Source organism: Microcebus murinus, chromosome X, assembly GCF_040939455.1.
Source record: "Microcebus murinus isolate Inina chromosome X, M.murinus_Inina_mat1.0, whole genome shotgun sequence".
Taxonomy (NCBI): Eukaryota; Metazoa; Chordata; class Mammalia; order Primates; family Cheirogaleidae; genus Microcebus; species Microcebus murinus.
In genome coordinates, this window is record NC_134136.1 from 122,256,730 (window position 1) to 122,269,311 (window position 12,582).

A 12,582-nucleotide genomic window follows, 5' to 3' on the forward strand; every position below is an offset into this window, starting at 1 on the left:
CCTCACACCAGACCTTCCCTGGGCCTGCTCCACTGCCCATGAGAGTCTATGGGGCTGTGGCCATGGCTTTGATCTCAATTATCCATTCAAAGCACTCTCTGGACTCTTCTCACATCTTGTATGTAACAGTCATTCCCAAAGTGGTCCCAATTTTTGTTATCTTTGTATAATTCTTGTGGGTTGGGTCAGGTTGCTACTATCCTTGTGGAGAAATTGAGGCAGGTAAGGCATGAAATTGAGTCAAGTTTGTACAGGCAGTTAACTAAAAGCTTATATCCTGTGGTTTGAAGCCAGGATACTACATCTGTGTTACAGCAGAAAGCAGGTGGATTTGGGCTCAGAGAGCCCTGGTTCAAATCCTGTAGCCCTCGGCAAGTCACCCCAAGTCCTCTGAACTTCAGTTTCTGCATCTGTAAAGTGAGGAGGATAATATCTACCTCACAGGGCTATGGGGAGATGATGTTTGGGAATCTCAGTTCATAAACTCAGGTGTCCACATATCTTTCTTTCTGATTTATCAATAATATAATTTAAATGCCATTTCTAATGCCATTTTGCTCAGTAGCAGGAACTTCCCCATTTCTCCCTGGGGTTTTGTTTCCATTCCAGGGGCTTCATTTGTGCCAAAGAGGCCGCCCTGTTCCTGTTTTGGGGTTTGGGGGGTTTTTCTTGTTTATTTGTTTTGTATTGTTGTTTTGAGACGGAGTCTTGCTTTGTTGCCCTGGCTAATATGCAGTGGCATTGTCATAGCTCCCTGCAACCTCAGATTCCTGGGCTCAAGAGTAGCTGGAACTACAGGTGCACGCCACTATGCCTCGTTAATTTTTCTATTTTTGGTAGAGAGAAGGTCTTGTTCTTGCTCAGGCTGGTCTCAAACTCCTGACCTCAAGCAATCCTTCTGCCTCAGCCTCCCAGAGTGCTAGGATTACTGGTATGAGCCACCGGGCCTGGCCTATTTTTCTGTGTTTGTTTTAAGACGGGGTCTTGGTCTGTCACCCAGGCCAGAATGCAGTGGCTCAATCATAGGTCACTGCAGACTCAAACTCCTGGGCTCAAGCGATCCTCCTGCCTCAGCCTCCCGAGTAGCTGGGACTATAGGCACATGCCACATCCCACGGCTAATTTTCTGTCCCTGTTTTTGACTTGCAATACAGAGACGTCCACGTGCCATCTGGCTCCCAGATTGCCAAGACACTGTACTCCCCTCCTTGTATTTAGCATTTACTTTTAACTCTTTCGTTAGATACACAGAATTGTTCTGTTATTCATGGATTCCTGGGCCCTCAGGCAAGACCGTGCAGGGGGGCTGCCCAGGCCCATCTGCCTGGACCCACCTATACTCTCCCATTAACCCTCTCTCCTGGGGTCTTGTCATCTCTCCCAGGTTTGGGAAGGAACGTGGGCACAGACACCCTCTGTTCTTTTTATTTATTTATTATTAATTAATTTATTTTTGAGACAGGGTCTCACTCTGTCACCTGGGCTAGAGTACAGTGTCATCATTGTAGCTCACAGCAACCTCAAACTTCTAGGCTTCATCCTCCTGCCTCAGCCCTGCAAATAGCTGGGGCTATAGGTGTGCACCATCATGCCTGGCTAATTGTTCTATTTTTAGTAGAGATGGGGTCTCATTCTTGCTCAGGCTGGTCTTGAACTCCTGAGCTCAAGCAATCCTCCCAACTTGGCCTCCCAGAGTGCTAGGATTACAGGCGTGAGCCACCGAGCCGGGCCAGATGCCCTCTGTTCTTAAAACCCACACACCTGCTTGGGGCAACTTTTGCTGCCCCTAACATGCCTAGTTTTGTCTGGGCAGTGGTCAGGGCCTGAGACACTCTCAGAACTACCAGAACTATGCTCTGTTCAATTTTTCTTGGACTCTTATATTCCACCAACCCAACACGGGGAATTTTCTAATCTTGGGGGCAGGAAGCCTCATTACATATGTGCTATTCTCAAAGTCTCCTATGTCCTGAGTTTTAAAATTCAAAAATCCCGACTTTAAAAACAGGAAAAAAAAATACAGTAGATTGACTTTTTGTTTTGGTTATATGAATTTTAACATGAACACTTTTTCATAGTCACCATAGGAATCAGGATACAGAGCAGTTCCACCCTCCTGCAAAGCACCCTCGTGCGGCCCCTTTATAGTCATACCCTCCCCCACCCACTGGCAACCACCCATTTGTTCCCTGTCACTCCTCAAAACTCAAAAGCCTTTTTATGCTTCCACTGCAAATGCCCTTCCTTGAGGCGGCGGGGGCTGAATGATCTGTACGCTAACAGGGGAAGGGTCTTGGGGCATCAGAAACAAGTGGAAGGACACACTGCTATCATTTGAAGACTGTTTTCCCACACTGAGTGTGTCACTCCGTCTCTATGTGTTTCTCAGAAACTGTAGGTGGTGCCCTTCACTTCCTACAGTGGAAGGAAGGGGCTTCCTCAACAGGCCCCTCCCTGTGTTGACAGCAAAGCCATGGCTGGGCTTTGGCCTGCAAAACACAGGCCAAGAATGTTTTGTCTGGTATTTCTGGGCTGATGAACAAACCTAGCAATATTTGTTCTCAGGACAGATACTTCATGAGTCTGACTTCTGGAACTAAAACTCAGGGCCCAGGCAGGGGACAATTGTACACCTTTCAGAGCTAGACTTTATTGTGGGTGAGGACAGCATGTCCACAGGACCTGGGGGAAAGGTTTTTAGGGCAGCAGAAGCCCCGCTCTGGAGGAGGCTTAAGGTCCCAAGATATAGAATCTCCTTTCGATCAACAGTAGGCAGCTAGAGGACCCTCAAGCCTGGCACATGAAGGGTTGGCTGGATTCGTGGTTAGCTGAGCTCACGGGCAACAGCCTATTCTGTAAGGAGAAGAGACAGCATCAGTCACCAATGTGTTCCCGCTTCCAACCCCAGGTCCACACTGAAGGGAAACTCTCATCCACCCATGCCCACCAAGGGCTAGTGCCGGAAGCATTCACATGAAAACTCTTTGATATTTAATTATTCGCTTCTTGATGTCTTCCATTCACCAGACTGTGAGCTCCAGGAGGGCAGGGACTGTAACACTTTATCTGCTACTGGAGTGGGCATGCTCTTGGGTCAGGGGTAGGGCCACACTACCTACTGGACTGGGTGGAGATCTTAGGAAAACCTAGAACCTCTGGTAACCTGAAAATCTGGGTGACTTGGAAGGCATAGCCTGCTTCATAGGGGCCCCCTCCTGCTGTCCCAGCTCTCCTGGGGGACAGCAATGATCATCATTATACGGTCACCTCTAAAGCATCCTCTACAGCACATGCAGACACCTCCCAGCAGGCCTCCCTGGGGACTCCAGGGGTGGAGGTACCTCTTTTAGCCACTTTCCAATGCTGAAGAGTCCTCCTTGGATGGACCAGACACTCACCCATGAGGCTTTTCAACAGTTTCACATCCAACCGCCCAAGGATTTCACAGATCAGAGGACATACCTGAGCCACCAGCACAGAAAGAAGGGTTAAGCCAGGGGCTGGGAAAGGAAAACCCAAGTGCCTGCAGCTAGAAGCTTCTACTCCACTGGATTTCCCACAGGAATCATGGCCAGAGCTCCCTTGTATTGAGTTTACCAACTCCCTGCTAAATGCCATGTGTAGCACTTCCCTGAATCCTTGTAACAACACCGTGAGATGGGGACTGTGATGGTTCCCAGGCTACAGATGGTGAAATTGAGGCTCAGAGAGGCTAAGTCTCTTGCCCAAAGGATACACTGGCAAAACCGATGGCAAAATCAAAATTTTTAATTGAGATTTTTCGGGTTCTAAAGCCCAAGGTTTGAAATCCTTTGCTAAATTGCCAATATATGTGCTTTGAACCTTAGATTCAAGGATGCCCAAGGCGCAAATATTTTTCTCAAACTTACCTGACCTTCTACCAGGTGTGGGATAACTTTTTCCAGGTTCTCTTTTAAGTTGAAGAGCACGTGCTTCATCTTTGGTGGAATGGCCCTAGGCAGAGAGGTGGGCATATAGAACAAAACGGATAAATCCAGGTACTCTTAATGCTAGGGGGGCGTGTGTTCAGTGCACCTCGCACAGTCTTAGATCCTCACCTAGCCCTATACAAGGGGTATATATGATGAATAAATAAGCAGACATCCATTGAGGTCTTAATTGCTTTCAGCATTCTGAAATTACAGAGATAAATCAGGCAGAAATCTTGCCCTCAAGGGACTCACAGTCTGTCAAAGTTGGCAGACTTGGTCAGCCAGTCTATGGCGCTTTATGAAAGCTTGAGTTTTTGTCTTGTTCATCACTGTATCCCTAGCAGCAGATATGGCACACCATATAGCAGCCTGGCACACCATCGATTCTTGGGAAATATATGAATGAATGAGTGATGAGGAGTTGGAGCTTCAGAGAAGGCAGGAAGAGCATTTCAGGCAAAGGGATCAGCACGTGCAAAGGCGCAGTGGTGTGCAAATACAAGGTGTGCCATGGAGGGGTGGGTCTGAGACTGGAGGGCAGAGGGCTGCAGAGCTAGGCAGGAGAGAGAAGCAGGGCCTGGGGTGACATTTGAGAGTTTACTCTTTATCCAGAGGGTGTTGGGAACCACTGGAGGCTTTGGAGCAGGGGCTTGGTCATGGCCAGATTTCTGTGTTAGAAAGTTATTCCTGCTGCATGGTGGGGGACAGAGGGCAGGAGGTGAGGTCCGAGCCAAGGAAAGCTGGAAGGAGGCATCCGTAATGGTCCAGGTAGTGGATTAGGAGCTGAAGTGGTGGCCATGGGGATGAGAGAAAGGGAACAACCAAGGGTGACTAGGAAGTCATTGATGGGAACCGGTGATGATGGGCTGTGGGAAGTGAGGAGGAGGAAGAGTGTGGCTTCTGGGAAGGTGGCAGGGCCATCTCTGGATGGGGACACAGGAGAAGGAGCAGATCCTGGGGGAAGGATGAGATCCATTTTGGACTCATCTAGGAAGTGGTGGGGAAGCGAGCTGCAGGTAGGGCCTGTCAGGAAGGGGGTCCAGCCCTGGCGGGGGACGGAGCAGCTGAGGTCTTACTCAGGGGGGATGGTCACGAGGACACTGCTGGGCTCTGTGTGGCATTTGCCTATCACCAGATCTCTTCGGCCAAACTCATCTGTCTCCAGCCAGAACGCCACGATGAGGTTCATGTGTGCGTGCATCTGTATGATGTTACTGAAGGCCCTGCAGATGAGAGAGAGGAGGCGGGGGAGGAGCAGGAGACAGAGCAGAAGGAGGTGGAAGCAGCCAATGCCAGGAGCTGCTCTCCATATGGGCAAAGATAGGCACTGCCCACCGTCAGGGCTTTCCCTGGCACCGGGAGTCCTTTCCTCAAACCAGGCCCAGTGAAATCCTCAAGTCAGTGGTTAAGGAGAAAACTGCTATTAGCTAGAGTGACTTTGGAAAATTCCTTAAGTAGAGCAGATTAGGGGCCTTTGGAAATTCAAACGTTGAGAGTTAATCTCTATTTCGAAAATCTTGGTTTGGCTGGGTACAGTGGCTCACGTAATCCTAGCACCCTGGGCGGCCAAGGCAGGAGGATCGTTTGAGCTCAGGAGTTCAAGACCAGCCTGAGCAAGAGCAAGAGCAAGAACCCGTCTTTACTAAAAATAGAAAAATTAGCCAGCATGGTGGCAAGCGCCTGTAGTCTCGGCTACTCGGGAGGCTGAGGCAGGAGGATGGTTTGAGCCCAGGAGTTTGAGGTTGCTGTGAGCTATGATGATGCCACTGCACTCTAGCCTGGGTGACAGAGCAAGACTCTGTTTCAAAAAAAAAAAAAAAAGAATCTTTCCCATTGAGCTGCAGCCTCCCTTTCCTTAGGGATGGTGGATGTGAAAAGATAATTTGAATGAGAGGCTGGGGAGCAGAGGCTGATGAGAAGCTTGCAGTGGTTCTCCCTTTCTTTCTTTAATCAAGCCCGATGTAGTGAACACATGTAGCTTTAAATGAGCAAATGTCTTGCTTCCACTGACTAGTGATTGTTATCCACATTTCAGCTGAAGAAACCAAGGCTCAGAGAGGTGAAATGACTTGCCCCAGGTCATGCAGAGAGTGAGTTGGGAAGCAAGGATTTGAATTCAGATTGGGATCAGAAAGATCGGGGCTTCCCAGGCTGCCAAGCTTCCCCCCAGCTCCCAGGTTCCAGGCAAGGAGGACCAGCACCTCTCAGATGCTGTGTCTCTGTAACTCACGGTCTCAATTCAATGTCGAATTCAAGTGAGATGTTTGCAGAGAACTGCTCCTTATGGAAAGACATCTGGATCCCACCATAGTCCAGCTGAATGTGGGTGATGTTGATGCTGTACAAGGAATGAGCAGAGGCCCCACATGGGTGCGATGAGACCTCATGCTGAGAAGCAAGACTGGCCCGTCTATAAAGAGATCCTGGCAATGGGCTATGGAGTGAGATCCTTTTTCAGATGCTCTGAGGGCAAGAGCCAGGTGCAGGAGCCTTGGGCTGTGAGCAATCCCAGAGTGCCTCTAACAGTTGCACACAATTATGATTCGTACAACTGGGCCCTCACACACCCTTGTACTGGGCCTTCTGCCTTCTCTTCTTTCAATCTTCCTTCCTTCCCTCTTCACAGGCCTCGCACCTCTATCCTCCCAGCTCTTCCCTCTGACCCAGAACTCTATACAGAGTCCTAAGGCCAGGGATGAGGTTTGGGGTCTCACCTGATATATTGCCGCTGCTGGAGTTTCCTGCCACCAATTAGCCAGCCCACCATCCCTGGGGCCACCTGCCCTGGGGCATTTAGACTGTCCAAAAGGTGGATGTTCTGGATTCGACTTTCTACGTTGTACTTTATGAGGCCCTGGGCAATAACTGGAAATGGGTAAAGGATCAGTGACATTGCACAGTGTCAGGGAAAAGGTTGGGGGTTGGAGTTAGGAGACCTGGGTTGCAGGCACCCTCTTCTTGCTGAGTGATGGGTGCATGTGACCACTTCCCCTGCTGAGATCTACATTCTTCATCTGTGAAATTGTGCTTTGCAAGATTGATGTGAGAAATAAAGAAAAACACCTGCAGAGGGTCTGGCAGGCAATAGCTGCTCAAAGGGGGATATTCTGGTTGGAAGTCTACTTAGCACTGTATCTCTGAGTCTGGAGCACAAAGCTACATACAGGATGTAGGTCACAGTAAATGTTGGTTGAAGGGAAATATAGGCAGGTAAATATGGAGAGAATAAATGTAAATTATTGATCCATCCATCTTTCCTTCCATCCCTCCCATTCATGCACCCACCCATCTATCTACTCATCTTCCCATCTGTCTATCCATCTACCCCATCCATCCATCCATTCATCCATCCTGTCTTTCCCATCTGATCCCTGATTTGATTCAGGCACTCTCTCCAGATCCAGATGAGGCCAGTTGATTATCTGAACCATCATTGTGTGGCTCACCCTCAGTGACTCTTTCAGGTTCAAAGTTGGCATGTGGTTCTATCAGACTAAACAGATCTTATGTTTTGCATTCAAGGGGAAGGTTTTTTTTCTCTTTCCCCTATCAGAAAAGAGCAAGACAACCTGTAGCTCCAATGGCCAAACCTGGAGTTTGTCCTACTTATGACTTTCAGTTATGTGAAATGATAACTTCTTTATTGTGTAAGCCAAGTTGAGTTGGGCTTTCTGTTACCTGCAGCTAAGCACTCTAACTGATACTACAATCTCACTGATTTGACGCTGCCCTGAGATCAGGTCTCATGCTGAGAATTCTGGGTTACTCTAGAGTAGCTGCTACTGGTCATAGCAGTAAATATATTCATCGTTGAAGAAGCACTTGGCACATACTTTCCTTCAGTTAAATCTCAAAAGCAGCTTCATGAACTAACAGTGTAACTGCATGCATTGCACAGATGAGGTTACTTTGGCCCACAACCACACACTGATATATTTGATAACTTAAACAAAATGGATACATTATGGCAAACCATAAAATGCAGAGTTTTGATGAGAGAAAATGGAAAACATCCATAATCAAAGAAATTAAGAAATTCTAAGAAATTTCTTAAATAGAAACAGTGATTGAAGATATCATTCCCCAAAAGCTTCTGACCTACAGGGTTTTATGGAGAGTTTTACCAAACTTTAACTGTGAACAAAAGTAGAAAAAGAGAAAGATATCAAATTCATTCTATGAGGCTAGTAAAACTTGCCTTAGCCTCAAGGACAGTACAAGAAAAGAAAGTTAAACATATTTGTTTTAAGTATTAAAAAATCCTAAATAAATTATTAGCAAATAAAATCTAATAGTATGTTATAAAATGTGTTTATTTGAGAAGTGCTAGGATGGTTCAACAGCAGAAAATCCATTATTACAATGTATAATTTAATAGATTAGAGGAAAAAATTGATTAACTTTTAGATGCAGAAAAACATTTTTTTTTTTTTTTTTGAGACAGAGTCTCACTTTGTTGCCTAGGCTAGAGTGAGTGCCGTGGCGTCAGCCTAGTTCACAGCAACCTCAGACTCCTGGGCTCAAGCGATCCTTCTGTCTCAGCCTCCCAAGTAGCTGGGACTACAGGCATGAGCCACCATGACCGGCTGATTTTTTTATATATATATATATTAGTTGGCCAATTAATTTCTTTCTATTTTTATGGTAGAGACGGGGTCTCGCTCAGGCTGGTTTTGAACTCCTGACCTTGAGCAATCCGCCCGCCTCGGCCTCCCAGAGAGCTAGGATTACAGGCGTGAGCCACCGCGCCCGGCCCAGAAAAACATTTGTTAAAGGCCAATACTGACTTATGGTTAAGAAAAATTCATGAGGCCGGGCGTGGTGGCTCACACCTGTAATCCTAGCACTCTGGGAGGCCGAGGCGGGAGGATCGCTCAAGGTCAGGAGTTCAAAACCAGCCTGAGCAAGAGCGAGACCCTGTCTCTACTAAAAATAGAAAGAAATTAATTAGCCAACCAAAAATATATAGAAAAAATGAGCCGGGCATGGTGGTGCATGCCTGTAGTCCCAGCTACTTGGGAGGCTGAGGCAGATGGATTGCTTGAGCCCAGGAGTTTGAAGTTGCTATAAGCAGGCTGACATCACAGCACTCTAGTATGGGCAACAGAGTGAGACTCTGTCTCAAAAAAAAAAAAAAAGAAAAACAAAATTCATGAAACTAGGAACATAAGGAACTGCCTTAATCCGATAAAAGCTATAATCCAAAAACCTACAGAAATTAGTGGAGAAGTCTAGATACATTCTTTCCCTATAGAAGGCCCTGGCTACAATGCAATGTAAGAAAAAATGCACAGGAAGTATACAGCTCAGAAAAGAAAAATAAAACTCTTACTATTTACACATGATATAATCCTCTACATGGAAAATCCTACAGAACAAATAAAACAAACTATTAGAACTATAAGATGTCAGAAAGACTTCTCAATATCAGATTAATTTTCAATAGTTAACAGCTTTCCTCTCATCTTGTACCAGCAATACCAAATAGAATAGATTCCCAAGTGTGGTATATGCTAAAAAAATGTTTTTTAAAGACAATATAATAGAAAATTATGTAGCATTTACTGTGGCAACAAAAACTATATATTCTCTAGAAATCAATGTAAGAAATTATGCTTAGGACATTGATAGGACTTTAAGATTCCATTATGGGATACAAAGTAAAATCTGAATAAATTGAAAGATATACTAAGTTTATGATTGGGTGGTCTAACATTGCAAAAATATCAACTCCCCTAAATTAATAGATAAATTCAATGGAACCTCAATCAAATTTCCAGATAATTTTTTTAAGGAACTCAGCACAGTCTAAAATTCATTTGGTAGATTAAAGGTCTATCAGATAAAATAGCATTATACAAAGATGTAGTATTTAAAATATCATGTTATTGATGTACCAACAGATATAAAGAGATAGCACAGAGAGTTCAGAAGTGAATCCTCATATTTAGGAATTTGATCATTTAGTAGATGGGTTGAGGAAACTGACTCATTATATGCAGAAAAGTGAAGCTGAATCTCTGTGTTACATACATAGATATACAGAAAGATGGCCTCCAGATGGGTTAAAATCCAAAATGTGAAAGATAAAACTATAAAACTATTAGAGAAAAAACCAAAGTAGAATATATCTGCGGTAGGGGCAAAGTCTTAAGACTCTCCAAACACAAACATAAGATAAAATATTGATGAGTTTGAAAATATTCCTGTTCAGTGAAGAATGTACAAAGTTAATAGATGATATTAGCAATGACTAGCAATGCTTAAATCTGACAAGGGACTAATGTCAAGAATAAATCAATGGCTCCACAAACCAAAGGGGATTAAGAAAAAAAGGGAAAGCAAATAGAAAAATGGACAAAAGACCAGGGAATTCAAAGAAGTCAAAATGGTTAACAAAATTATGATGAGATATTCAACCCTCCGGCTAATCAGATAAAATCAAGCTAAAACAATTAGATATCACTCAACTACACATCAAACTAGCAAAAAAATCTTAAAGATCATGCTGTATTAATAGACTGAGTTGTATTCTCCCCTCCCTCAATGTGACTGTATTTGGAGATAAGGCCTTTAGGGGTAATGAAGGTTGAATGAGGTCATAAGGGTGAGGCCCTAAACTGATAGGACTGATGTCCTTATAAGAAGAAATGATGGCAGTCATCTCTTTCTCTGCATGCACAGAGAAAAGGCCATCCACAAGCCAGCAAGAGAGGCCTCACCAGAAACCAACCCCACTGGTACCTTCATCTTGGACTTCCAGCCTCCACAACTGTGAGAAATAAATGTCTGTTGCTGGCCGGGCACGGTGGCTCACGCCTGTAATCCTAGCACTCTGGGAGGCCGAGGTGGGCTGATTGCTCGAGGTCAGGAGTTTGAAACCAGCCTGAGCAAGAGCGAGACCCCGTCTCTACTATAAATAGAAATAAATTAATTTGCCAACTAATATATATAAAAAAAATTAGCCGGGCATGGTGGCGCATGTCTGTAGTCCCAGCCACTTGGGGGAGGCTGAGGCAGGAGGATTGCTTGAGCCCAGGAGTTTGAGGTTGCTATGAGCTAGGCTGACGCCATGGCACTCACTCTAGCCTGGGCAACAAAGCGAGACACTGTCTCAAAAAAAAAAAAAAAAAAAAAAAAGGTCTGTTGCTTAAGCCACCCAATCTGTGGTATCATGTTATGACAGCCCTACCAGACTGATACAGATAAATACTTTCCAGTGTTGGGAAACATGGACAGACTCATTCATTACTGGAGCAAGTATAGATAGCCTGGCACAGCCATTCTAGGGAGGATTCTGGCAGTTTTAGTGAAATTGAGTTTACATCTGCCCTAGCTGAGTTTACATCCCCCTTCTGGGTATATCCCGGAGACATTCTCCCACAGGTTCTAACAGGGACACATACAAGGATGTTCATCTCAATGTAGTTTATAATAGTGAGGACTTACAGACAACCTGAGTGTCTATCCCTAGGGATGCAGCCAAATAAACTGATGTGGGTGAATGTATGGACCTCTATGCACCAGCTGAAACAACATAGATGTCAACAGAACAATGTCAAGTGAAAATAGTGAAAAACAGAATGAGATATATATGGCAATACAATTATGTAAATCAAAATACCACATGTGCAAGGATATAGGCATATTTAAATACATACATTAAACACATTGCAGTGCCTGCCAAGGCAGCAGGGACGTGGGAATGAAGATAAGGGACAAAAGGGGAAAATAACATAAAATTGAACAAAAGAGGTGCCATCTAATGATAATCTAAAATAATTGGCATATAATCTACTCAACCTCAATTTTCTATACTTAAGGTCTAAGAGGAAAAGGAAGAAAGAGGCTAAATGACTGACCAGAAGTCATCCAGCAGGTCAGGGGGAGGGTCCAGACCATGCCTTCCCACCCACCCTGTGGACAGCAGACCGGGCTGGGGGTTTAGCTTACTTTTTGCCAGGGTAGGTTTGCTGTCTATGTGGGCCTTGGCCAGGGCAGGCTGTGGCTGCTTGTTCAGTGTTGAGGGCAAGGCCAGCAATCCGAGGAGGGTGAGGAGCCTCCAGAATGGGCACATCTTGGGGTTTGGGACCTGCAGGTGTCAAGAAGGATCAGATGGGGCCTAGGCAGATGGCTGTGAGGGTGGCCGCCTGGATAGATGGGCTCATGGTTTTCTGCAGGAAGATAAAACCAGAGTTAGTTCCCAGCATGCTGTGGGGAGGTGGTGCAATGAACTTTGGCAACTTGCTCACATGATGAGAGCAGTAGATGGAACCCGGGGGTGGGGGGAGGAGGCCAGGCTTCCTGAGGGAGGCCTTGTTGCTTAGAGACGCTCACCAGAGCCCACTGTTGGGTCATCCAACAGGTGTCCTCTCCCAGACCCTGGCACAGGCTGGATATTGGTGACTCTTCAGTGAACCAATAAATGAACGAATGAGTGAGGATGGCTAACCACAGGCTCTCCTATTGGACTAGGATTTTCTTAAGGGCAAAATCAACCACCTCTATTCCTGCCACGATGCTTGCTTTCCAGAAATTAAGTGCTAATGAATACTTGTTGAGTGACTAAATGACTGAATAGATGTGTGAGGATGGCTGATCTCTGAATCCTCACCAAAGTATGAATTTA

The 12,582-nt window shown here is 45.4% G+C and overlaps 1 protein-coding gene across 3 annotated transcripts; it reads right to left on the bottom strand.

Moving 5' to 3' along the window:
• Positions 1-2,634: 2,634 nt before the first annotated feature.
• BPIFA3 (BPI fold containing family A member 3) lies at positions 2,635-12,236 on the bottom strand. 3 transcript variants are annotated; one of them, XM_012738087.3, is made up of 8 exons: positions 12,206-12,236; positions 11,907-12,127; positions 6,668-6,818; positions 6,184-6,291; positions 5,030-5,176; positions 3,891-3,975; positions 3,342-3,462; positions 2,635-2,853 (listed from the first exon to the last, which is right to left on the bottom strand). In XM_012738087.3, exons 2-8 carry the CDS (start codon positions 12,028-12,030, stop codon positions 2,849-2,851), a joined length of 741 nt encoding a protein of 246 aa, XP_012593541.1. In that variant the 5' UTR covers positions 12,031-12,127; positions 12,206-12,236; the 3' UTR covers positions 2,635-2,848. The 3 variants fall into 3 exon arrangements, with proteins under 3 accessions (XP_012593541.1, XP_075855442.1, XP_075855443.1); XM_075999327.1 differs by having other exon boundaries at positions 11,907-12,224; XM_075999328.1 differs by lacking the exon at positions 5,030-5,176 and having other exon boundaries at positions 11,907-12,224.
• Positions 12,237-12,582: the final 346 nt, after the last annotated feature.

What these genes read in the sequence shown, in the direction of transcription:
- BPIFA3 (XM_012738087.3), bottom strand. Translation starts at nt 12,030, where the DNA reads ATGTGCCCATTCTGGAGGCTCCTCACCCTCCTCGGATTGCTGGCCTTG. An exon ending in TTCGACATTGAATTGAGACC is followed by an intron (nt 5,177 to 6,183) that starts GTGAGTTACAGA and finishes TCTCATCTGCAG; the next exon opens with GGCCTTCAGTAACATCATAC. An exon ending in CACACCTGGTAGAAGGTCAG is followed by an intron (nt 3,463 to 3,890) that starts GTAAGTTTGAGA and finishes CTGGTGGCTCAG; the next exon opens with GTATGTCCTCTGATCTGTGA.